The 26318-nt window shown below is 33.8% G+C and overlaps 1 protein-coding gene across 1 annotated transcript in view; it reads left to right on the top strand.

Moving 5' to 3' along the window:
• The window catches only part of SLC13A1 (solute carrier family 13 (sodium/sulfate symporter), member 1), an 86261-nt gene extending 66965 nt beyond the window's left edge, over window positions 1-19296 (top strand). The window contains exons 8-15 of the mRNA XM_008587913.1: window positions 1864-1983; window positions 5692-5790; window positions 6179-6280; window positions 9415-9521; window positions 11733-11842; window positions 14397-14558; window positions 16303-16440; window positions 18204-19296. Of these exons, the coding sequence (XP_008586135.1) occupies window positions 1864-1983; window positions 5692-5790; window positions 6179-6280; window positions 9415-9521; window positions 11733-11842; window positions 14397-14558; window positions 16303-16440; window positions 18204-18341 (976 nt within the window). The 3' untranslated portion in view covers window positions 18342-19296. The remainder of the gene's footprint in view (window positions 1-1863; window positions 1984-5691; window positions 5791-6178; window positions 6281-9414; window positions 9522-11732; window positions 11843-14396; window positions 14559-16302; window positions 16441-18203) is intronic.
• The last annotated feature ends 7022 nt before the right edge of the window (window positions 19297-26318 follow it).

Below are 26318 nucleotides of genomic sequence, written 5' to 3'. Positions count from 1 at the left end.
GTATGTGGGATCCGAACCCTCGGGCGGGAGCGCCACCGTGCTTCCCAAGCGGCGCACTATCCAGTGCGCCACCGGGCCGGCCGGCTTTCATTTTTCTAAAGGAACTATACTTCCAGGTAAAAATTCTGGCGGAAAAACCCTCTTCGGTCAAACAAATTTTACAGGATTCTCTCCATGGGGTAGGTAGAACGAATGCAGTCCAGTTTCAAGGTCTGAGTCACAGATGGTGAAAAATGAAGTTAGGCTTGGGGCAACGTTCTGACCCTAATCCAAGTAGCCTTTCTAAGCGTCTTTAGGCTGAACAGAATAACATAGGTCATCTTATAATCCAAGTCTAATAAACTGATGGAAAATCTGCTTAACCTTTCCCCCCTTACTATATTTTCTGACTGGAGACAAACATTTTCCAAAAATGAGCAATTTTCAATAGAGTCTCATGGACGTAATAAAGCATTTATTTATTTATGTAATTATATGTATTCTCTAATATCGCTGATTATCATTTGCCACTTTCTAATTGCATAAGCTAATCCTTGGATCTCTTTCAGGTAGATAAAAATTATCCTTAAGTTGCTAATGATAACTCTACAACCCAGGAAGATCAGTAACTTTTTATAAGCACAAAGAAAATTGTAGAAAACATTAGAAATCTAGATTTTTATGAACCTATTATTATTTAAGTCTTTGCATCATTTAGGAACCATCTTAAGGTAGAAGGACTGCTCTAAAGTACATAAATTTGCTACATACATGTAGCATGAAACATTTCATTTATTTACATGATATTTTTTAAATGATGAAATGCAAAGTGTGATTTAAATAGAACAGGAATTGAAAATCTATTTTTCTATAAAGTTTTCTATAGTATTTTATGATTTAAAAATATTAAAATACAAATATGATTTTAAAATATTTTGTAGAAGTAATAAAAACATCATTAAAGTATTTTAAATATTTAAAAATATTTTAATATTAAGATATTTTGAAAATTTTTAAAAATATATAAAATACTTTAATGATGTTTTCATTACTTCTATATATTCTCTGTAGTTCCTAGAAACAACTCTATCTCTGTGTTACGGCTTCAAGGGAAAAAAAAAATAAAGAGAACTATTTCTCAAATTTCCTGTTATTTTTTCACAGTTATAAAATGGATGACTATGTAAATATATTTATTTGGTAGCCACATTTTTAAAGCAATAAATGTGAGGTTACCAAAGAAACTGTGCTTGTATCTGACCTATTTTGTTGCTGTTGTTTTGCTATTATGTGAGTTAAAATGTTGAAAATAACTAGGAGAAATAAAAGTTAACGTTATCCACAGAACTAGTAAATAGTGCTTTGGGGCAGAAGAAACAGGAGAAAACAGCTGTGAGAGATAATATGGGCTGGATCAGAGTCCATTCATATTTGCCAGCCAGCAATGTGAAATGGTAACAGACATTCATTTCCATTAAATTAAATTTCACCTGTTGCCAAGTCTGTATATTTGTCTTTCCTTACTCCTCAACTAACAATTTGAGTAGTAACAACAAAACACAATCCATTTCTTGTGTGTTTAAGGAGTATCAGGTACTGTGCTAGGTTTTTTCACAAGTGATTCCTTAGAGATTGAATAAAGGGAACAAAAGTCCAAACATACCCACTCTTGCTTTTGTGGGATGCAGCAATAATTAAGCAGTTACAGAATCAAGACAGGAGACAAGGGGTAAAGTAACTACTATGCTTAATGGTGAGTAGGTTTCAGGACTTCCTTCTTGGCCAACAGCACAGGGAAGATGTAGACTGCTGCTTCCCAATGACCATCAGAAAGGATTCCACCTGCCCCTCCTTCCCTGAACACTTTTCCGTCTTTTTACACAGACGCTACCCTGATTGTGATTGCCTCAACTTTGGATCATGGTTTATACTTTCCTTCCCAGCTGCTATTATTATTCTACTCTTGTGCTGGATCTGGCTTCTGTGGCTTTTCCTGGGACTCAAGTAAGTAAATACCCCATGTTAATAAGATAAGTGAAGGTATCTAGGTTCCAAGTTCTTAGCTTCTTATCCGGTGCTCTTTCACCTATGCCATGCATTCTGTATTTCTGCATTTTTCTTACCCACATAACTGATGCATATATTTTAAGGATAAGCTAGAATCTCATTTAACCAATGTTGGCTGTGTAAGAGAGTCTGTAGAAAGCAAATCCTGGTGTTATTTGAATCCTAGCCAATAAGATATTAATAGGTCAGAAGACCATAAGGAACTCAGTATGATGATAACCCAGTACAAATTGTTGAAGTGGAATTTTAAGAAATTTTGCCACTGAACTTGGTTTAACATGTGCACTTCCTTGGGTTGAGTTACTTTAAACTGTAACATGGAGGGTTTCCTGCTTCGTGATAGCACCAAAATTGAAATCACCTTCAAAATATAAAGTAAAATAAAGATCTGAGAAGGTTCTCTGTGGGAAAAATATTGAATTAGGAATCAGGAGACCAGAGATAAAATTGTGGCTTTTTAGAGGCCAGATGAGTGATCTTCACAAGTCCTAACCCTTTCTTAGTTCCAGTGTCCTCACTTATATAGCAATAGAATTTAACCAGAAAATCAGTTAGATCACTTCCAGTGCCATCATTCTAACACATATGGGCCCAAGTTGAACACACAGAAGTCAAAGTAAGAAACAATGATTAATAAAGAACTACTGATACCATAAAATGTCAAATATATGTACTCAAAGAGAACTTCAATATATTACCTTGGCTGGGATCAAGGCTGGTAGTTCATAAGTACCAATGAGTTAAATGACTTCAATGACATTTAAAATTATAAAGGGCTCCTCTGCAAAATCTAAAATGCAGCATTGTATTTCCAATTCATTTAAAAGGAAAGGGAAGGAAAAATTGCTGTATATTAAGCCTTGTGGATTTTTTTTGTCTAAAAAGTAAAACAACTCAAATTAATTTTTGTAGGGTTTTATTTAAATAATTTCAAGGACCCATGAATAAAACAGCATGTTATTCACCAAGTCAGTGAGGTGAAAGTCAGCTGTTTGTACTTCCTTTGAAAAGCAAAGCATTGAGATCAGGTGTGGTTCCATGCCTGTGCTCACATTTTCTAAGCCTGGTAATAAAGGAACTGACATTCTCCCCTCTCAATTCTGATTCCTGGTTTTTCTCCAGAAATGCCACAGTTTTGTTAGTAGTGGGAAGATGGTACTGGTGATTTTTTTAAAAAGGGAGAATTTTCTATCCAGATTGTGGGAGCAGCGTGTGGCAGTCCTCCTGCTGAAACAAATGTGTGGAATGTCACTGACTTCAGCAGGTGGGCATCACTGGGGAGAGGCCAGCTGCATACTAAGTGTACAGGAAGTCCAAGCCTTTGGAATCCTATTCAATATACAGGTAGCAAGGCAGGGGACAGGGAACAGGAATCCCACCTCAGTGGAGGAAATATCCAGCCATAGGCCCACAGTTGCTTTGTTTTTCGTTGCTACACATAATGTATGCAATCACTGTCATTATTTTAAAATGACCAACCACTTAAAAAGGATATACTAAGACGATAAAGGGCAGATGTATGGGAATGTGTTCACTATGAGGAAAAAAAAGAAAATCCTGTGAGGTGCATACATTTGGCAAAGTCCATAAATCATGATCAGCAGCATGTTTAAACAGTCCCCTTGCTGTCCTCTATGGGGTAGACCCGGCACAGCTTCATGCTCCAGCTAATTTTTCAGTGTCCTTTTCAGTCTGCCAGGGTGTTCACCTCCAGAGGTTTTAGATCGACAAACAGAAATTATCAGCCACTCCCCTGGCAGGCTACCATACATTCTGATTAGCGTCTTGGCTGTTAACCCAGTTAACTCACCCATTATAAATGACCCCAACATACTTGGGAAGAGAAGCTCATCTATCAGTGCCACTGAACTTACTTAAATGGAGAGGCTGATGCACTGTCATAGGCTTCATCAGTTCCTCTGTGAAGGTGTTAACCTTCATTTGTAGCAAAGCCAACTGGGCTTTTGACTTAACTATTTATGATCCACAACCAAAATGACAAAGTACGTATGCAATGTCCTGGGCGGAAAACAGTTTCTAAGAAGAGTCATTTCTTTCTTAACTATACTTTTCTCTTCTATAGATGGTTCTCAAGGTGGCCCATGGATTAGTTTCTTATAATAGTACTATTATGTTGTGAAAAGTGATATTTTCTTTTCTTTATTTATTTATTGTAATTTTATTTTGTCGATATATAATGTGGTTGATTATTGTGGCCCATCACCAAAACCTCCCTCCCTCCGCCCTCTCCCCCCTCCCAGCCAACAATGTCTTTTCTGTTTGCTTGTCATATCAACTTCAACACTGTCACTAGTCAGTAACTGAGATTGTAAAAAGTAATTATTTTCTCATTGATCATAAATGCAACAACATTCAACCGATTATGTCCAGTATTTGGGGTATATGCATGAGAGTGATTATGAATGTGCAGGACGGATGGCTTAAGAGATGAGGAAATTCTGCTCCTTCAAAGGGAATCAGTCCACACAAGGTTGAATAGCAAAATAGCAGGAAAAACACAAAAGAAAACAAAGCATAAATTGTGTCTGTGAGTGATAGCTACCTTCCCACTACCTCTGTCTTCCTTCTTATCCCCTCATAAGGATTCATATTTACCCCAACGATTTTACAGAAGAAAATGTACCTGCTTTCTATCTCTACATATAATGTAAACTAACTGAGCTACTCATAAACATTCCAAGGGATAATCCATAAGAGTCTAGCCATTTTCCCACTTGTTTCTTCCTCTGGAGGAATTTTTTTTTAAGTCGACATCCAGGGCAGTGTTTCACAACAACTGTTTAAAGTTTTGAAGACCCTGGACTTCAGGATAGGAAAAAGAGGTTACCAAACAAGCAGCTAAAAGCAATAAAGAGTGGCAATTATTATTGGAAACAGCTAGAAGATTATCTAGTGGGTGATATCAGGATGTAGCAGTGGAGAAACTTAAAGAAGAAAATGTAACAGAGTTGGTTTTACTTGTGAGAATAGACTAGTTTGGACTCTGACCATATCAGTATCTGTATATGTGATTTCCCCACCCTAGTGTACAACTCAAGTTTAGCATACTTTGAACATAGATGGATTTGACACCGACTGCCTCATGAATTTCCCAAAGTTGCTATTGAGTTGATGAGTCGAGTATTTACTGTGTATGTCAGTGTTCAGAGAAACTGGAATAATGAGAATATCTATGACACTGTCCCTATGCTTGCCCTCAAATAATTTATCTAACTGGTGGGATAAATCTTATATATGTGTAACAATTAACAGCCAAGATATATAATAAATATATTTTTTAAATATAATATAATGATCAAGTATGTAATGAAGTGTTAATTAGAGATGAGTGGCACGTGGTAATATTCCAGTGGTGCCAAAGGTCTTGGAAAAGAAAGAGATCGGTGGACGATGTCATGGAAAATATGCAACGAAAATTAAGCATTACTAACTGAACAAACTGGGAAAAACAGAATAGAGGTGAGAGGACATTCAAAGAAGGAGATGGAGGTATAGACGAAAAGCACATATTTTTGTGATTTGCAGGAAGATTCATATTTTATGAAGATTTCACAAAAATATATTCCATAAAGGGGGATGGTGGTGAAAGAATCCTTTGATAACAGATTTAATTATTCTTTTCAGTTTTAAAGAAATGTTCAAATGTGGCAAAGCCAAAACAGTCAAACAAAAAGCTTGTGCTGAGGTGATCAAGCAAGAATACGAAAAACTTGGGCCAATAAGGTAAGATATACACACACACACACACACACACACACAGATAGGTGCTGCTTATATTGCAAGGAGTTGTGTAAAAGAAAATAAGCACATAATTGTTTACAAAGTATATATAACACTTGACTAGGGTCCCAAATTTACTAATTTTTGTGACTATAACTCAGTATGACAAAATACATACCATTGTCTAAAATTTGCCAGGTAGAATGACAAGAGACAACCACAGATGAGTAAGGGTCTTTTCTAACTGCACCAGTGCTCTCAAGTGATTGACACGCAGTTCTTAACAGTGTTTAGCGTTCTGCTCAGATTACTCCTGAAAGTAGCTCAGAGAGTCTCTACAAATGTCATGACTGGGAAAATAGGAAATAATAGCATTGGAATTTTTCTACAGGTATCAAGAAATTGTGACATTGGTCCTCTTTATTATAATGGCCCTGCTATGGTTTAGCCGTGATCCAGGATTTGTTTCTGGTTGGTCTGCACTTTTTTCAAAGTAAGCATTACATGTTATATTGGTCAGCCCTACCTGTTTTATATTCTGCTTCTTTCTTTAGTGGTTCCTGTAACTCTGAATGATTGTATAAGATTTTTTTTTCCCTTTCCCTTGTAAAGATATGTTTAATTCTATTATTTTCAGGGAAAAAAAATTGTAAGAAACTAAATCTTAGGTAAGACCACAGAAAGAATACCCATGCTACCCTGTAACTAAAAACCAGGGTCCATTAGACAAGGCTAACCCCATCCTTACAAGATTAGAAATATAATCAGCAGAAAGGTCATGTTCTATGGTGGCTAGGTCTGTAGACTTGGAAGCCACGTAGCTTGAGTTCCATTTCTGGCTCTTCCACTTTGGGAAAGTCACTTAACTCTCAGCTGATTCATGTGTAAAATAAAGAGAATAATAACACTGACAATAATGTTGCCCTTCTCCCAATAGGAAGTGCTATATAAATACTTACTATGTGAAATTAATGCCACTTAATAATTAACAGTCTGATATGAATTCATATTCTATGACTTTTACCATTTCTTTTTTTTTTTTTTTACTTCTATGGAAGACTATTTATTTGGTCGAATATCTTGTCTATTCCTCCATTTATGTACCTGTTTGTACCAGTTTAACTACAAATTCAGCCCAGCCTCCATTTCATAAATAAGGAATTCCTGAATAAGTAATAAGAAAGATTTTAAAAGCTAATGCTAGAAGCCGGATCAGAGTTAATTTTAACTCTCAGTGTCACTGCTGAGTCATGTGAAGTGAGGGGGGAGATTGTAGCATAATTTTCTAAATTAAGAACCATCCTACATGTCAGCATGAATAATTTAGTTGTGAGATTTGTGTTACCAATCTATCTTTCACTGAATTACTCTAATTTCTAAATTCAGCAGATTTCTGACATAGACTTCCTGTCTCACATCCCCCAGCAAGAATCTGTGTATTTAGGGGCAGAAACCAAAACTGTTCAGGTGAAATATATTCTTCCCACATGGAATAAAGAAATTCCTCCCTGAATCAGAGCCTCTGGTTTTACAGGCATTGCCAATATTTTTTAAAAGGTGCGAAGTCTGAATCCAAATTCCTAATGACCACACCAGTCAAGAAATGCGATGCGGTAGCATGTTTTAAAGGATCTGCTTCAGCAAAACTTTTCATTTTCCTTAGGAGTGGAATTTTCATTTTGAGAGACGTAAACAAAAGCCATCATCCAATTCTTCAAAGCAAGCAAGTTATTGTTTAATAGTTGATTAGTACTTTGCGGTTTTGTAATAGGATCTAGACCAACATAAAAAAATAATTCTTCCCCCCTTTAAAAATCCAACTCTTACCATACTGGGTAAGGAAAATCTTTATCTCAATACCAGTGTGTAAGAACTAAATGAATTCAGACAATAGCTAACAACAACAAAAAAATAGCTAACAACAACAACAAAAAAAATCCCAATAAGAAATTCAATATAATCAGATTCTAATTTGTATTCCTCATGGGAGGAAAATGTAATTCAGTAGTTTTTTTATTTGTAGCAGAAAAACAAATAAAAAACAAATAAGAAATTTGCTATGGGTGGGTAGATGCTTATGCCACCTAGAATTCCAAGAGAAAATAAAAGGAAAGGAAGAAAAGGTTTGCGAGAAGATGAAATTTGAAAATATAAATCTGATTAGCAAATCCAAAACAAATAAATGTTGTATAAGCTTAATATTTTGTAATACTAAGAAAACCTAACTTAATTTATAATAAACTAAAAATAAGTTATAATAAAAATAAAGTCTTATGGAAATAAATTATTTCAGTGTTTATGCCTTTATTTTATTTAAAGTATATATTCTATGGAATATATTTGTTATGTAGAGGTTTTGGGCATTTAGAATTTCTAAAGCTAACATGATATATCAAGATTTATAGCTACCTCCTAATGTTTTCATTCCATCTGCTTGAACCTGGACTGAATTCAATGTGTCTTTTCATTTAAAACAAAATCTGGTTACATAATGCCTAGCCCAATTGGCAAAAATTCAACCTAAAATTATAACTGAAATAAAGAAATAAACAATAAAATTATAAATACTGGTCAAGTTTACAGAATAAGATAGATTGTTGGACAATGAGAGAATGAGCCTATATTTAAAGAAAGCAGACTGCTTTAAAAAATTGTTAGATTGAGAAAATTAATGCATTTCCTTGATTATTTATATTTCTCAAGTAAATTATGGGAGCAGAGAAGCTTCTATAGCATGTACACATTACTGAATTACAAGGTGGCAAAATAATCTTTAGTGTGTCCATATTTCTTCTGAGACTACAAAAATGTACTAGTTAATATTGTCGACTTTTAAAACTGAATTCTAATTATTTATGCCTGTTTCATTTATATCTGGTCTCCGGGTGCTTCTTAACTGTTGAGGCTTCTGGGAACTGGTCTTATTTGCTTGAATGGCCTGGTGATTCTAAGACCCCATCTGTTCCTTAATCACTCTTAATTTGTACAGTGATCATTTATGAGCATCTCATAAACCACTGCAATAATTAATATTCTTGATTGAGTTTCATAGGGTGCAAAGCATTAAAAGGGTTGAGTTCATTTGTATGATGTGACTTGGGCCTATGACTGCAGAAGCAGGTGTTATGTCTTAGAAAACAGATCAATTCCTTTTCAAAATTTACAGAAGAGCTTTAGGGGACTCTAGAAACATCATGCCTTGCCACAATTCAATAAAAAGATGTTATAAATCAATTATGTAGGGCTTTGCTTACTCTAGCAATTCTTTCGACATTAATTCTCTGCCAATAAAATTAAAAGAAATAATTCAAAGAGGAAATTATTTAACAAATCTGTAAGCTTACCTAAAAGTGAAGTTTGGCACATTGACCTTCTATGTCAGTATGTACATATGTGGTATTGAAAATAAGGAAAAATATACCGAAACAATAGGAATGTGGTCTGAGATTATCAATTCTAATAAGTTACATTTTTTAGCTGGAAATCCATAGATTTTAGAGCAGATTATCCAGAAGAAATAACTACTACCACTTCTATACTTATATGCTATTAGCATAGTCAGTTGGTGTTTTAGCTCCATGTAGATTCTTGATGCCATTTTTAAAACACACATTTGTCCTTTTTCAGGTACCCTGGTTTTGCTACAGATTCAACTGTTGCCTTACTTATCGGACTCCTATTCTTTCTTATTCCGGCTAAGATATTGACTAAAACTACACCTACAGGAGAAATAGGTTGAGTATCATTTATAATTCTGAATAAACTTGACAGAAAAAAAAATGAAATTCCATGGGTTTCAATTAGCACTTAGAACAGAAGGAGTGGCCATGCTGACACACCCCTGGCCTAGCATGCCCTATTTGCACACTGCAACTGCCCTATTCAGCCAACACATCCTCCACCCCCAAGAGGGAGAATCTTTGCAGAAGTGAGAAGTAGATTCCTTTATGTACCATGGTTAGGGCTCTGCTACAAATGATACTATTTGATCAATTATAAATCTACTTCCCCTGCCATAATCAGAATTAATCTTACTATTGGCAAACATAAGAGCAAGAACTTGGAAAGCATTGCTTCATGGTGAGCCCTTTGTAATAAGTGCCAAGGATATGAAAAGGTGAAGAATTTCAAGAGACAGCGCATTTACAGCCTCATAGTGTCCTGGAAAAAAAGCCCCACATAGATATAACTTAGGGTCATGACTGAAATTAAAAAAAGGTATTCAGTGGGGGCATTCATTGTATTTACAGCACATGGACAAAGAAGCATGCATGTTTGTCTCCCCTCTCACACACAAGCACTTCTTAACAAAATATTCATCCATGTCTAAGCTTTGTACTAACACAGCATGATTTAAAGATTTTTCTTTTTCTTTTTTTTCTTTTTTTTTTTTTTTTGGTGGCTGGTCAGTATAGGGATCTAACCCTGGACCTTGGTGTTATCAGCACCACGCTGTAACCGACTGAGCTAACTGGCCAGCCACACAGCATGTTTTGTGTAGTCAGATTCCTACACTGTTAAGTGAGACAAATGGTTTATAAGTGTCCAGAAACAGACCAGTAGAGTTGTGGGGGTTTTTGTTGTTTGTTTGTTTGTTTGTTTGTTTGTTTGTTTGTTTGTTTGTTTTTACTGGGATGGAACTGGGACTCTTGCAGTTGGGTTGGCCCACCTAACTTCTTGAGTCAGAACCCATAAATGTCTATGTATCAGATTTCCAGGACATGATATATGTGGACAGCATAGCATAGAAATAAATGGCTTTTGTTCTTCACTGGAGATTAGAATACCTCAATGTGTGTTAAGGAGGTGTTACCCTATGGAGCATTGGTTCCTATGGAACCCTAAAGGTTCAGACCATTGCAGTCAAAGCTCTAAGGCTTGGCAGTGGCAAGTACTGAGGAACCAATGCTTGGCTTTAGCTTCCCTGCTACCCACATCTGAATCCCCTTTCTCAGAAAGAGCCTTGCCCTGTCTGCCTTTTTCTCTCTCTTCATTCTTCATTACATGCTCTCCCTGATAAACTCATTCATACTAGGTTTTAAAATGACAGATAAGACATGTTACATTTTAAATGAGAGGTACATTTCAGAGATGTTTGCATTTTAACAGGATTTATGGCCTTCATCCAAGAAATCTGGTAGGAAAATTTCAAGCATCAGTGAGGGTAGCTTTGGTTTGGGTTTGGGGGAGGAAGATAGGAAGGAGACTTATTAATAACCTCAGAAGGTTACTAGTAGAACTTAGTAGAAGGTTGTCTTTCACACACAATTGGTACATGTGCATAATGTGTTCATGAATGAACTTATTTACCAACAAGTCAATGGAGAGGTTGGAGCCTAAATATCAAGAGAAATCTTTATAATTGCTTTATGAGAATTTTAAAAGTTTCATGAATGATACTTAAATTATTTAATCTGAACCTTAAATTATCTTTAAGCTGGAATCCTGATGAATATTTTATGATCTTCCTTATAATTTAAAAATCAATAAAAGGCTAAACTATTGAAAATATCAATGAATAATAATTAAAATACTACAATAATGCTATTGAAACCAATGGAATATTTTGTAGACATTTTGCATAACAAAAAGTATTATAGTCCAATGCACTGTGTTACTCATAGTAGGCAAAAATGGTAGTGGAAAGAATGAATGAGTAAATGAATGAATGAATGAACAGCATTATAAATGACAATGTTATAATTTATACATACGTATTCTATATTATCCAAAGGATTTTTTCAAGTTATAGCATTTTTTCTTTTTTATAATAAAATGTTCCACCTAGGCCAGGTGGAAATTATTCAAAGTCCAGATCAAATTTGCTCCTTAAACACAATACAGGAATATTACAAACTTCCTGTGAGGTGGCTATTTAGGATGCTGAAAAAAAAGACGTTGTCATATTTTAAGCAATGTGTAACCCTAGGACTTTTGTTTTGCAGTTGCTTTTGATTACTCTCCACTGATTACTTGGAAAGAATTCCAGTCATTCATGCCCTGGGATATAGCCATTCTTGTTGGTGGAGGGTTTGCCTTAGCAGATGGCTGTGAGGTAATACTCTGTGTCTAAGGTATTTAACAGTTAACTAGACTGTTCAAAAGAAGAACACAGAGATAGTCGAGCTTTTGACATATTCAACTGTATTCTATCATCTTAATGACACAGATTTCAATAGCTATGCAGTTAGTATACCATACAGAGGAGGTGAGCTCAGAGTTCAAGAATTTTAATAGGTCACAAACATAAAACAGCATTTTTTAATGGTGTTTCAGCATGTGGAAAGAAATAATTCAAAGAAAATTAAAATTTTTAATTCATTAAGTCATATTAGAAGACTAGCTTAATAAGAAAAAACTTATATAAAAATAATATGTGAAGTGATTACTAGTAGAACATATTTTTTGTGTGTTTCTTATACCTTTACCTTATTTCATGATGAACTTGAGTAGTTCTCAGACTTCAATATATTATGGCCCTATTGTCAAAGAAGGAGAGTGAGAAATAATGTTAGTGTTAAAAGTACTTAATAAATGTTTATTGAATGAAGCCTGAAGAGAATTTCACATAATCATGTCCAATATTATATTATGTCTAATCTTAGAAAGAAATAAAAATACCATAAGGAATTCAGTGGCTATTCCTTTAACCTAGATATCGAGTTGATATAAAGCAGCAGTGTGGAGAGGCCCCCTTGTTCCTTGTCATCGTCCTGGTCACTGTAGGGCTGCAGAGCATTTTATGGAAAGATTCGTATCGTCTTTTAATTCCATTTTTCCTTGAACTTTTTGAAGTAGCCTTGCAGAACAAAAAGGTAAAAAGGAGGTAATAATTAAAAAGAGAGTTAAGAAAATTTGAGAGCATTAATTCAAAGTGTCTAACAGTCAACTAATAGGTATTTCCGAAAGAAAGAAAAAAATAGAAAGGACGGATATTTCCATAAAAAAAATATAAGAAATGTCCCCAGAACTGCAGACTTTGAGATTCTGGACTGATAAAACTACCGAGTGCCCAGTACCAAAGCCCTTCATGCAGAATTTTAGAACCCTGAAGATGAAGATATGATACCAATGCCTTCAGAGAAGGGGAAAAAATATGTGGTGTAATCTTTTCCAGTTGCATCTAATCAGACATAAATAAAACCCATCCTTAAAGTATATGTATTCTACGATGAATTTGTGTCAATGTGACTTAAATGGTCGACAGTCATTTTCTATTTAAAAGTCATAACCAAAACACAAACAAAAATATGTCAAAACCACAAATAGCATACATAATATCTGGTACCCACATCCATGGATGAGTGTGCCAACTTTTGATCTGAGGTATACTGGTTGCAATTAGAGGTTTTCTGATGCAAATCCGAATTTGTCATGATCATAAAAATTCACACATGTGGTAGCTCATTGAAATCTTTAACAAAAAGAGGGTTTTCCCTTCCACTCAGGGGGAAAAAAAAGCCAGAATAACAAATCTGCTAATTTGAGTGCAGCTGATTTTTGTGCACTATGTACAATGAATCAAAGACCAGAATGTGACCCAGCTTCTAAAGGACCCAACCAGAAGCCTCAGGAAATGGAGCGATGCCTTAAAGCTGCTGAGTGACAATTATACCAATGCTGGAATTCAACAAATGCTAAACTATCAAAACAGTGTGAAAAGAAAGTAAAAAGGTTTTTCAGGAAAACAGAGACAAAACATTTATCTGGACTAGCAACTATTCCAGATGGAACAGGAGGAGGAAATATTCCAGAATAAACATCTCCATGAGGAAATATGAAAAAAAGGCAATTATCTGATATGTTTGTCTACTCGTGTGGGAATTTTCCAGTTTTACTAGAGAGTGTAATAAATTAGTGGTAGGTACTTAGAAAACTAAGCCAAAAAAGAATGAAGCAATTATTTTCTGAAGGAAGAAAAAGTAAAATAAGTAAATATAATCATAGTCTGCCAAGTGGCTCAGTTTTGAACAGTATTTATATTATTATAGTGATGAATGTTAAATATTGATTTAACCAAAACTGTTGATATGTGAGTATGGGGAAAGGAAGAGACAGGAAATATGTGTATGGTCGATGACATAAGAAACTAAATCCTCATGTAACATATTAGAAAGTCAGTGAATAATTTCTAAATTTGAAAATTAGGAAAAAGCATAATTAGAGTATTATTTTGAAAGATGACTATATAAATACATAAGTATACCTATAAATGGCTAATAAGGGTCGAAAGTTGTTGCCTCGGGGGAACATAACTTAGGAGTAGAAAGAGGTGAACCAGAAGGGCTGCTCTTTTCTTAAAGCCCCATAGTACTACATGAGTTATTAAAATATCCACATATATTAATTAAATTAAATTAAAATTTAATTGAAAAAAAGTGGGAAAACAATCCGAACTTCCTAAAGCATGCTGATAGTATTAAAATAAGACTAAGTGATAGCTCATTCCCATCACAGCCACCCAGATATAACAAACCATGGAAAAATGAAAGATTGAAATCATATTTTAAAAACTGTTCTCAAAGAAAATAATGCTTTTTTATGTATTTAAATTGTCTGATTAAAATGAATTATTAATGAATAACGAATATTGAAAATTTGTTTTTTAGGAGTCAGGACTATCCAATTGGATAGCAAATAAATTATCTCCTCTAGGTTCGTTACCAGCATGGCTAATAATCCTCATATCTTCTTTGATGGTCACGTCTTTAACAGAGGTAGCCAGCAACCCAGCTACCATTACTCTCCTTCTCCCAATATTGTCTCCACTGGTGAGTATCTCACTTATCCTATTTATACTTTTCATCAAAAAAGTAGTGTTCTGGGCCAGCCCGTGGCTCACTCGGGAGAGTGTGGTGCTGATAACACCAAGGCCACTGGTTCGGATCCCATATAGGGATGGCCGGTTCGCTCACTTGGGAGAGCGTGCTGCTGACAACACCAAGTCAAGGGTTAAGATCCCCTTACCAGTCATCTTTAAAAAAAAAAAAAAAAGTAGTGTTCTGCTTTGAAATGTTGTTTCTCATATTGTAGTGTGAATTCTTTTTCGGCCTAAATGGGCCTGTTATAAGTAACTTATAGAGTGGTCTTTTTAGGCATTAATGCTTTTTACAGGAAAAAAGAACTATTTTTTTCTATGTCCAAGCAGCATGATCTTAAACGAAACATTTATCATCTCTCTGTCCAGTTTTTTCATTCATAAATAAATGAGAGGATCAGACTAGATCCATCCCAGCTATAAGACGTGAGATTTAGTGTTTCCTGGCAATTGAGATTTCTAACACTGACACCACTCTCTTCAGAACATTGCTTCTAAATTTCTGAGAAGTGCTTTACATAAGTGATCTGCAAATAATGAAAAGCTAGACTTACGCTTCACGCTTCAGGTCTAAATGTCTTAGACACAGTTCTCTACCACCCAGGGAACAATGAAGAAAGGATGAAGTGAGCTTGCTAGGAAAGAGAAGGAAAAACTGTCTTTCCATTTTCACACCTAGCTAATAATTACAGGAAACAAATTTATGTAAAATGTTTTCCTTATTGGGATGAATGAGTTTGGTGACAGTAAAGCACTTTAAATTAAGAAGGATTGTCTGTCTGGAATTGTTCTGCTGCCAGCTCAAGGGGCATGTGTTGGCATTCTTGAGCTGCTGCTTCCCATTAGAAAAAGAAATGCAGGCTATTTATATTGGGAAAATATCATTTGGGTTTTTCGCCAGTTTTTATTTCTCAATATGGAACAGTTAGAAAACTATGTGATGAATTAATAATAATAGTAACTTTGCTTTGGTGATAATCCCTTTGTAAATTTTAAATTACATGTGTCAAAGAGGCAGTAATGTCTGTGATATAATGTGGAGCTTTGGGGCCAGAGGGACCTGATACCTCACTTAAAGTCTACTGCTCTCTACTGCTTACCAGCAATGTCCCCAGACAAATTACAGTAGCCTCTCTGGACCTTGGTTTTATTTGTTATTTGGGGTTATAATAGGTATCTCATAAAGTCATTGTGAAAACTTAAAGCATATATATAAATATATGACATTTATTATATTATACTCTATTTCATATGTAAAATACGTTATGTATAAATATATGAATATATGACTATATAAGTGTGCTTCAAAAAGTTCGTGGAAAACAATTAAAAGATAATGTGAATCTTTCCAAGAACATTTTGAAGTATCCTCATGTATATATAAATAAACACAGCCCAGTACCTAGCACTAGATAAATGGTTGCTGTTTTTATACAGTTTGTGGAATAAATGATAATTTTTTTTCTTAAGTGAACTATACTATACTTATTAAATGGGCACCCATAACCATATAAACAAGAAGAAGGAGACATTTTCTGGAAAATATTCTTCAAGTTATAACTGCACTTATGTGTATAATTTTGTCATTAGGTTTTAACTTGCTTCTGGGAAAGTTTACTATAATAAATTTGTTCATGTTGATATTTGGTACCTACCTTCAAATTTTTACTTAGGATCCTTTTTATCTTTTGGGACAGGCTGAAGCCATTCAAGTGAACCCTCTTTATATTTTGATACCTTCTACTCTGTGTACTTCGTTTGCATTCCTCCTACCAGTAGCAAACCCACCCAATGCTATAGTTTTTTCATATGGCCATCTGAAAGTCATTGACATGGTGAGTTATCTAAAAGAATACTACTAGAGGGCCAGCCCGTGGCTCACTCGGGAGAGTGTGGTGCTGACAACACAAGCCAAGGGTTAAGATCCTTTTACTGGTCATCTTAAAAAAAAAAAAAAAAAAAAGAATACTACTAAATCCAATACACATATTTTTGTGTGGTATTCTTGAGTTATCTCTCCTTTTACACACTAATCAACCACCTGGAAAAGCGTGGCTGGATTTCTGTTTCTGAAGGTGTGTGCATGGTTGATCATAGAATTGTTTGTTAAGAGTGATAACCAGAAGTGAACATGCCATTAGAATTTATAGTCACCAATACAGAGATATGGAATGTATCAGGAAGGCTCTGAAAGAAGGAAGAGTATAGAATATGCTCAGTACATCAGCTTGAATTTACATGTCAAGATCTGGATCTAATCTGACTTAGGCAAAAAGAAGAAATAGTATTAATGAAATTTAGCAATCAAAACAGCACTGTGGTTTGCTGCTAGAAATATTTATGCAACCAAGATTTGCTATGAATAAGACATTGGGCTCAGGACCTGACAGATGAAAAGTATCTTTCTTGTTCAGATTCTAATACTGGAACCTTGCATGAAAGCACAAGCAAGTTATAGAGAATTTAAGTGATAAAACGTGCACATTTTTGCCAAATACAAAGGTAGTGGTAGTTAAGAACTGGATTGAGAGTATTCTAATCCCCCTCCAATAGTCATCAACAATTTCCAATACAACACAAACAAGAATATAGCTAAAGTAAATTTAGTGAGCTTGCTATGCAAATATAGTCTTGAGGTATGTCCCAGCTCCCTTCCTTCCACTCAGATTGCTGTCCTTGAACACCTGAAACATAAAAATTCTGTAACTACCTCTATGCAAAATACAATATATTCAATGCCCTCTGTCTGTGTATTATAAAGAAGAAAATAAGGACTCTGGAATAAATGAGTGACTTTCGTGAACAGAGAAAAGAGCCTCCATAATAACCATTGCTAGCTATTATCCTTTTGCTTTGGGTCTCCATGTTTTAATGCAGAGAATCCAGAGGTAGGCAGACTTTCTCTAGAAAGAGTCAGTTTGAGGCACTTGAGCCATACAGTCTCTGTCACAACAATTCAATTCTGCCATTGTATCACGAAAGCAGGTAAGACAATAGTAATCAAATGGGTGTGGTTGTGGTCCAATGAAACTTTATTTACAAAAACAAATCGAAGGCACTAGTTTGCCAAACTGGATTTTAATAGATAGAAAGCAACTCTGAGATTGTTTAATGGACACCAGAGTAATGACGTACGAACTAGAAAAATGGGAACTCTAAGAAAGATGAATAGTGGTGGCTTTATAAAATCTCAGAGAATATTGAAGGGCACACTAATAATAATCAGTGAAAATAAAGGATACAGTTTCCATTTGGTGTTCTGAACCTTATTTAGAGAAATATGAAACCACAAAACTCAAATTCTGATTTAACACGAAACGGCAGATTTTTAAGGGGCTTTTTCTCTAATCAGAACAACTTACGTATGTTTCTAAGAGGAACTTCTCTAGGACTCTTAAACTAAATGGTGTTTAGTTGGGGACAGACTCTTGATATGAATGAAGAAAAACCTATTCTTTTATGAAATGACAAAATTTATATTAGCTATTTAGGATGTGTAAATCTGGTATATGCTTTCTTCAATATTTTTAATAGTATTCTAATTCTCCTATAGGTCTTTTTTTCGGGAGATTGACAATTATGTTCTTTTCTGTTCAAGGTTAAAGCTGGACTTGGTATTAATATTGTGGGTGTTGCTGTGGTGATGCTTGGCGTGTCCACCTGGATGGTACCCATGTTTGACCTCCATACCTACCCTTCTTGGGCTCCTGCAATTAGCAATGAGACCATGCCATGACAAACACAAAAATTCTCACTCTTCTGTGATAACTTTTGGGAACCATTAAGAATTCACTATAAAATATGGCTCATGACTTAAATCGGTCATGGTGTAGCTGCTGCAGTTCCAGCAAACACCCAAAACCTGCTGTCATAACTCAGAGTCCATATTTCTTTTGAGATGTCACCAAGGAGCATCTATGTGCCTTAATCAAGAAGCCCATGGTTGAGATTTTGCTCAAGGACCATCGCATCTTGCTTCATCATAAGAATAATTTATAACTTGACCTTCAAAGAGATTAGGCTTTTTGCTTCATCTCACTGTTGGAATTCAGTGTAAAATTTCAAACATCAATTTATTATTTCAGAAACTTCCCATGAAGCTAAAAATAGAAAATAAAATATACAAGTTAGTTAGTTACTTGAATAAATGTTTCTGTAGTGTCATTCAAGAGAATTTGCTGAAAAACCAAAGCCATGGTCATCTGGCAGTGCAGAAAAAGTTTAATCTAAGTGATATGTGCATTTCCTCATTTAAAAAATCCAGTGGGGTTATCTTAATATATACATATAGTATGAAAATTGAAATTTAATTGGTAATTCCAAAATTGTAGCTGAATGTACTAAATAACAAAAAAGTCATGAATAAAGATTAATTTCTACATGACCCTATAGTTAGTTTAATATAATTCATACCTTTATGATCTCAGTGCACTGAGAAATGCATTTTGTAGAGATATGGATAAGGCTTACAAATAGTGATTTGCACTATTAGTACAGTATAGATAGAAAGGAAAGCTATAAAAATATTAATGCAGTTAAGTATATGCATAACAACTTCACTTAAGTGTTTACCTTATTTCAGAAATACATAATGTCATATGTAAAAAAAAGAGATGTAGAAATTTAAATAAATTATCACCGTGTATATAGACATAGAAAAAAGTCACATAACTATTATATCAATATCAAAATGAAATATCAGAGGGAAAATAGAGAATAAAAAATTAAAACCATTGACATACAAAAGAAAATATAAATTATTTGTGGGCAAGCCAAAAAGAAAAGAAAACTGAACATTCAAACAAAACTAGAATAGCCTTCTAGCACTCAGAAGAATGTGAAAAAAAGTAAGGTCTAACAGCATTCCAAAATTAGACTAAAGGAAAAAATAACAATAACCAAAAACAAAATAATGTGGACATGTGGGCAGTTAGGAAAAGATGGAAATGTTAAATCACAGAAGTTCTCATCCTATAAAAAAATGAAGACAATGTTAATAAAAAAATACCTTTGCTATTTTCAATCTTCATTGGCACTTTTCTCGATGTTACAGACCTAGTTTGTTTTTTATGCAAATAAGATTATTTATAAAATTATTCTTGAAACTGAATATAGTAAAGAGGTTTTTAAACATGATAATATTTTATTAAAAATATATGAATTGTCCATGTTCATTATTTGTCTATGCTTATTAATTGCTCCATGCAAAATTAATCATTTTTTCAAAGAAAACTTTGTTCATTTAAGCCTTAAAATATAATATTGCTGCCTTGTGTAAATATTTTATGTTGATTCTATTCACTTGTTCCTTTCCTTATCATGTGTTACACATTTATTTATGATCCATAGTATTTATTACATTTCTGCATTTTTCTATTCATTCAATTTACCACTGCCGAATTATATGATGAATACATTCATATTATGAAAAGATAAAATGACTTCAAATTGTAGTGAATAAGTTTAGATCTCAAGAAAATAATATCAACATTTCAGCTTGAATAATTTTAATGAATTATTTCCTACAGCTGCCAGGTGAGTACAAGAAAAATAGTAGTGAAAATTTAAGTGAGTCACATTCTCTGACCACATCTTTATGTTTGGTTGATATGTCAAAAATGACTTAACTTATCCATTTCACATTTGTCCTATCTACATCAAAGTTCTCAAACTCTTTTAGTTGTGGGTCGCACACTGTCTTTGAAAGTTTCCAAAAGGCAACCTTAAAGAGGTTATCAAACAAATCTTTGTCCTCCCACTCTATGAAAGATAGTCATTTTGTTATTATCTTGATCACTATTAAAAGTTAACTAGAAATCTTTGTCCCTTTAATTCCAGTATCTTACTTAGTATTGTATCTTGTCTAGATAACAGTATCAGTTTCACTAAGTGCTATTTACTGTCTGTTCATGCAAGCACTTGGAAGGCTCCATTGCTATATGAATGCTTCACTCATCACAACTGCTGCTGAGCATGTCAGCATCTCTAGAATTCAGACTTCCTTTCTCTCATATGTGTAGTGTTTTCACCTTACTTGCTGTCCAAGACTTTGTTCTCTCCTTTTCAGCATGGGAGATGGGGAAGTAGTTTTAGCCAATACAACTAATTAACATTGTTAACAAAAATTGATGAAACTATATCATGGTACATTGATTATGTCTTGTCATGGGCACCACATTTTATTATATATAAAAGATTACCATCAGATTATTACTATATCTTTGCCATGGCTAAATATTTGATAAGAATATTTACAATGACATTTTTGTTCCAAAATTTTATTGGTTTAGTAAATGAATGACTATTATCTTTGCTTAAGTATACGGATTTTAACAAATTAAATGTATGTTTTTGTTTTTTTAAAATTTTTAGTAGGAGAAAGATTGTACTAGGAATGCAAAAGGAAAACCAAACAGGGACAGTGTTAATACTCTAACACAATCTAAAAAGGAAAATAGTTAAAAATGTTACTCCAGGGCAGTGTTAGTCCTTTTATTCCCCCCAAAAGCACTTTAGCTCAGTAAAAATTGATCAAGTAAGTTTTGGGAATCTAAATATAAAAACCACAGGTCTCCATCATATAGTTAAGAACGGGTTAGTCCAGAAGTAAACAATAAGAATAGCATATAACTGAGGCAGAAATTAAAAGGTCTTTCCAAATATGGAAATCTTCATTTGTCTAGAAAGAAAAAGACACAGGATTTAAGAAAAAAGAAGTAAAGGGGCTTTCCTTAGTATAGTATAGCAATATTGATACCAGGGGGACAAATCTTCTTGAGGCCAAATAATAAAAAAATAACTATATATATATAACTATATATAACTATATATATATATATATAAAACTATATAACTATATAACTATATATATATATATATATATAACTATATATATATATATAACTATATATATATATATATATATAAACATACATCACTGTGTCTGCCAGAAGATAATAGGAGTCCCAAAAGAGAAAGATGCAGCACATCAAGAATCCAGAAATTAAAGCAGAATTGAAGGTGGTAACTGCTAATTTCTAGAGATCGTGAAATTGCCTCTTAATAAGTACATAGAGAAAAAGGGATAGAAGACAAATCTAGAAGCCAACCAAGTTAGGGGTTGAATGGAAACCTAGAGTTAGGATTCCAAAGGACTATATATATATATACTCACTGAAAGTGTAAACAAGGAAAAAACTCTCCCCCCAGAGGGAAACATCTATGTTAACTTTCATGTTCTGTTCTATGCACTAGGTGGAGGGAATAAAATCCCCTTGAAAATTTGTAACCATGTAGATCTAAATACCACTGTGTTTGGGGAAAACTTAACCTGAAACTTTAAGGTAATCCTGAGTCAGTGGTATTCCCAACCACGTGGCAAAAGAAGTAAAGCTTCTTCAGCCAGGCATTCAAAAAATCGTTAAGGTTAAATTTCATGTGCAATTTAATCACTGTTTATAAAGTCCACCACAGCAAGAAGCATAATGTATAAGAATCAACACAAACAAAAGAAATAAAATCCAAAGTACAAGGAAAACAGATATAACTATCAAATACGGAGTATAAAATGATGATGTACAATGTTTGAAAATATAAAAGAGAGTTGGAAACAGTGTGGTAAGTGGAGTTGTAAAAATGTTCACTAAAGATTTTCATCTCCTGGTTATTCATTCAAATGCTAATGTAGGTACTGCTGGGAATGAACTTTGCAGATTTAATTAAGGTTACTAATCAGCTGACCTTAAAATACAGAGATTATCCAGGTGTGCCCGATGTAGTCCTATGAGCCCTTAAAGCAGAAAAAGGCAGAAGAATGGGTGGGAAAGATGAAATGGAATGGGAAATCAGGGAATTTGAAGCATGAGGGCTTGACCCACCACTACTCGCTTTGACGATGAAAGGGGTCATGAACCAGAGAGTGCAGGCAACCTCTAAAAGGTGAGAATGAGCTGAAAACCAGCAAGGGAGCAGGGGCCTCAATTCTTTTTTTTTTTTTTTTTTTTTTTTTTTTTTTTTTTCTTTTTTTTTTAAATTTTTTATTTTGTCAATATACAATGTATATGATTATTATGGCCCACCACCGACACTTCCCGCCCTCCTCCCTCTCTCCCCTCCCCCCCAAGAATGTCCTTTCCGTTTGTTTGTTGTAACAACTAAAAAAAGTATAGTTGTTATATCTTCTTCCCCACCCCACACCGGAAAATATCTCAACATAATTAAAGCCATATACAATAAACCCACGGCCAATATCATCCTGAATGGGGAAAAACTAAAAGCTTTTCCTTTAAGAACAGTAAACAAATGGGACTATATCAAACTAAAAAGTTTCTGCACAGCAAAATGTGTATTTTGCAAATATTTTCTCCCACTCTGTTGGCTGTCTTTTAGCTCTGTTAATTGTTTGTTTTGCTGTGCAGCAACTTCTTAGTTTGATATAGTCCCATTTGTTTATTTTTCCTTTGGTTGCCCGTGCTTTTGGGGTCATATTCATGAAGTCTGTGCCCAGCCCTATTTGCTGAAGGGTTTCTCCTATATTTTCTTTAATAAGTTTTATTGTTTCGGGGTGTATATTTAAATCCTTGATCCATTTTGAGTTTGTGTATTTTGCAAATATTTTCTCCCACTCTGTTGGCTGTCTTTTAGCTCTGTTAATTGTTTGTTTTGCTGTGCAGCAACTTCTTAGTTTGATATAGTCCCATTTGTTTATTTTTCCTTTGGTTGCCCGTGCTTTTGGGGTCATATTCATGAAGTCTGTGCCCAGCCCTATTTGCTGAAGGGTTTCTCCTATATTTTCTTTAATAAGTTTTATTGTTTCGGGGTGTATATTTAAATCCTTGATCCATTTTGAGTTTGTGTATTTTGCAAATATTTTCTCCCACTCTGTTGGCTGTCTTTTAGCTCTGTTAATTGTTTGTTTTGCTGTGCAGCAACTTCTTAGTTTGATATAGTCCCATTTGTTTATTTTTCCTTTGGTTGCCCGTGCTTTTGGGGTCATATTCATGAAGTCTGTGCCCAGCCCTATTTCATCAAGTCGAAGGTATACTTGTTTCCCAATGTTCATTGCAGGGGCCTCAATTCTATGGTTGCATGGAACTGAATTCTGCCAACAACCTGCATGAGCCTAGGGGCAGATTCTCCCCAATATCCTCCAGCAAGGAGTGCAGACCTGCAGACACCATGATTTTAGTCCTTTGAGACTTGTTTTGAACTTCGAATCTACAAAAACTTTAAGATAATAATGAATATTGTTTTCAGCCACTAAATTTGTGGTAATTTGTTAGGTCAGCAATAAAACCAAATACAATAAGCAGCAAGAGACTGTGAAGAGTGACCAGAGAAATCTGAAAAGACATCAAATAGAAATTTTAGAAATGAAAAGTATGACAATATAATTTAAAACTTAGTAAATATGCTAAATAGCATACTATGCAAAAAAATAGTGTGTGAACTTGAACACACAGTCCAAAAAAAAAAAAAAAAATAGAATATCACACAGAGATACAAAGAAATGCAACTCTGAAATGGAGATTTAAAAAAATCAAGTGAGAATGAGAAATGTAACATATGTTTAATCAGAATTCTAGAAGTAGATAACAAAAAGAATGAGGGAGACACAATTATTAAAAATAGTGGCCAGGAATTTTTAATATTAATAAAAGAATCAATCAAAATCTTCAAGAAACGTGTTCAAAGAAGGATTTTTTCTAAAAAATGGAAATTCACACTCACCTATATGATGGTGAGTCATAGAATACCAAAGAGAAAGAAAAGATCTTAATAAAGAAAGAAAGAAGACAGATTATGTATTAGGAACTGCAATTAGACTGAGGCTGTGTCACACAGTTTAGAGGACAGATGAGTATTATCAAGTGCTGAAAGAACCATCAGCCTGGAATTGTAGATTTAGAAAATCAATGTTTCAAGAATAAAAGGATAATAAGGAAATTCAAACCAACTAAAACAGAGAGAGTTTATCATCAACCAAAGCTCACTAAGGCACTTCAAATGGATGTATCAAAGGAAGAAAAATAATTCAAGAAGGAAGATATATGCCACAACATGAAATGGTAAGAAAACAAACTGTTAAACATATGGGCTGAACAAAAATAAAATTCACATACTGGAAAAACATATGTAAGGTCGAAAGGAGTTTCAAAGCATTCTGAGATTGTTATCTCTTTCAGGAGAAGGATAGAAATAATGCTTAACTTTAGAATGTGTTATTTTATGTTAGCACTTTTAAGATAGCCAGGAAAAGAACACAAATAAATATCTCTCAAACTAGTAGTAAGAACTAAGAACTGTTGTAAGAAAAATTTCAATCAACTCCCAACCCTCCCCGCTAAAAGGCAGGAAAGAAATAAAGGAAACTAGAACTGGGACAAAACAGAAAGCACAAAATATAGAAATAGTTCTAAATATACTAATTGTCAAAATAAATATAGATGGGTTAAATTCACCAATTAAAAATCAAAGATTATTAGACTGGATTTTTTTAAAAGCCAGGTGTATGTTGTTTACAAGAGATACACCTAAAACAAACAAACAAAAAAAAACAAAGACAGTTTAAAAGAAAGACCATAGCCAAAATATTCCAATTAATTACTAACCAATGGGAACTTAGTGTGACTGTATTAAAATTAGTCAAAAAAGAATTTAGGGCAAAACTCTAGTACAAATAAAGCAAGTTATTAAATAATGTAAAAAAGAAAAAAACAATTAGCAGGGAGCTATAAAGGTTCTAAATTATATGCATCTAATAATCTAGACTCACATTATAAAAAGCAAAAATTGGCAGAAGTCAAAGGATAAATTGATAGACCCTATCCTACCATCAAAGGGAAGAATTTAACATATCTTTTTCAAATTGGCCTATCAAAAAGAAAACAATTCAGTATGAATACTTGAAATTTGGATAACACATTTTATATGTTAAAATATTTCATCTGGTTTCTGGAATAATGTTCTTTTCAAGTAAATATGATCTGTTATGAAAATTTGCCACATATTAGAACATAAACATGTCTCAAGGGACTTCTAAGCATTGGTCACACAAACTATTTATATAACTACAATGCAATTAACAGATATTAATAACAAAAAAATGGAAAACATCCATTTGATTGAAATTTTTAAAAAATATATTTCCATATAATTGAGGATCATTTATATGGAAATATTGCATTGTTTTTTTCACAAAAAACTTTGAAAAGACTTCAAACTGAGTGAAAATGAAAATGCTAAATATGAAGAAAAAGTGTTGTTTAGAAGAAATTTATGGGCTTAAATGGCCATATAGCCTTAGAAAATAAACTAAAAATTAAAGAGCTATGTATCATTACAAACTGGTTAAATAAGAACAAGAAAATAAATCATAAAACAAAACATCTTGTTGTACGCTATAAAAACATACAATGTTATCTGCCAACTCAAAATTTTTTTAAAATAGAAAAGACCGAGTAAACCAAAAGCTTATTGTTGAAAAAAAACTAATAAAACTGATAAACTCCTAGCAAGACTGATAAAATAAGTAAGAATAAAAGCAAAAATGAACACTGCGAATGGGAAAGGGACATAACTAGGATGAAGAGATCAAAAACATAATATGAAAATATGAATGATTTTATTCTAATAAAAACACAAATTTAGATGAAACAGACAAATTCCTAATATATAATGTCCTAAACTGACTCAAGAATAAATAATAAACAAA

This window comes from Galeopterus variegatus, unplaced genomic scaffold (genome assembly GCF_000696425.1).
Source record: "Galeopterus variegatus unplaced genomic scaffold, G_variegatus-3.0.2 Scaffold120, whole genome shotgun sequence".
Classification (NCBI taxonomy): domain Eukaryota; kingdom Metazoa; phylum Chordata; class Mammalia; order Dermoptera; family Cynocephalidae; genus Galeopterus; species Galeopterus variegatus.
The sequence above is the reverse complement of the archived record's forward strand: the minus strand, read 5'-3'. Positions and strand labels throughout refer to the sequence as shown.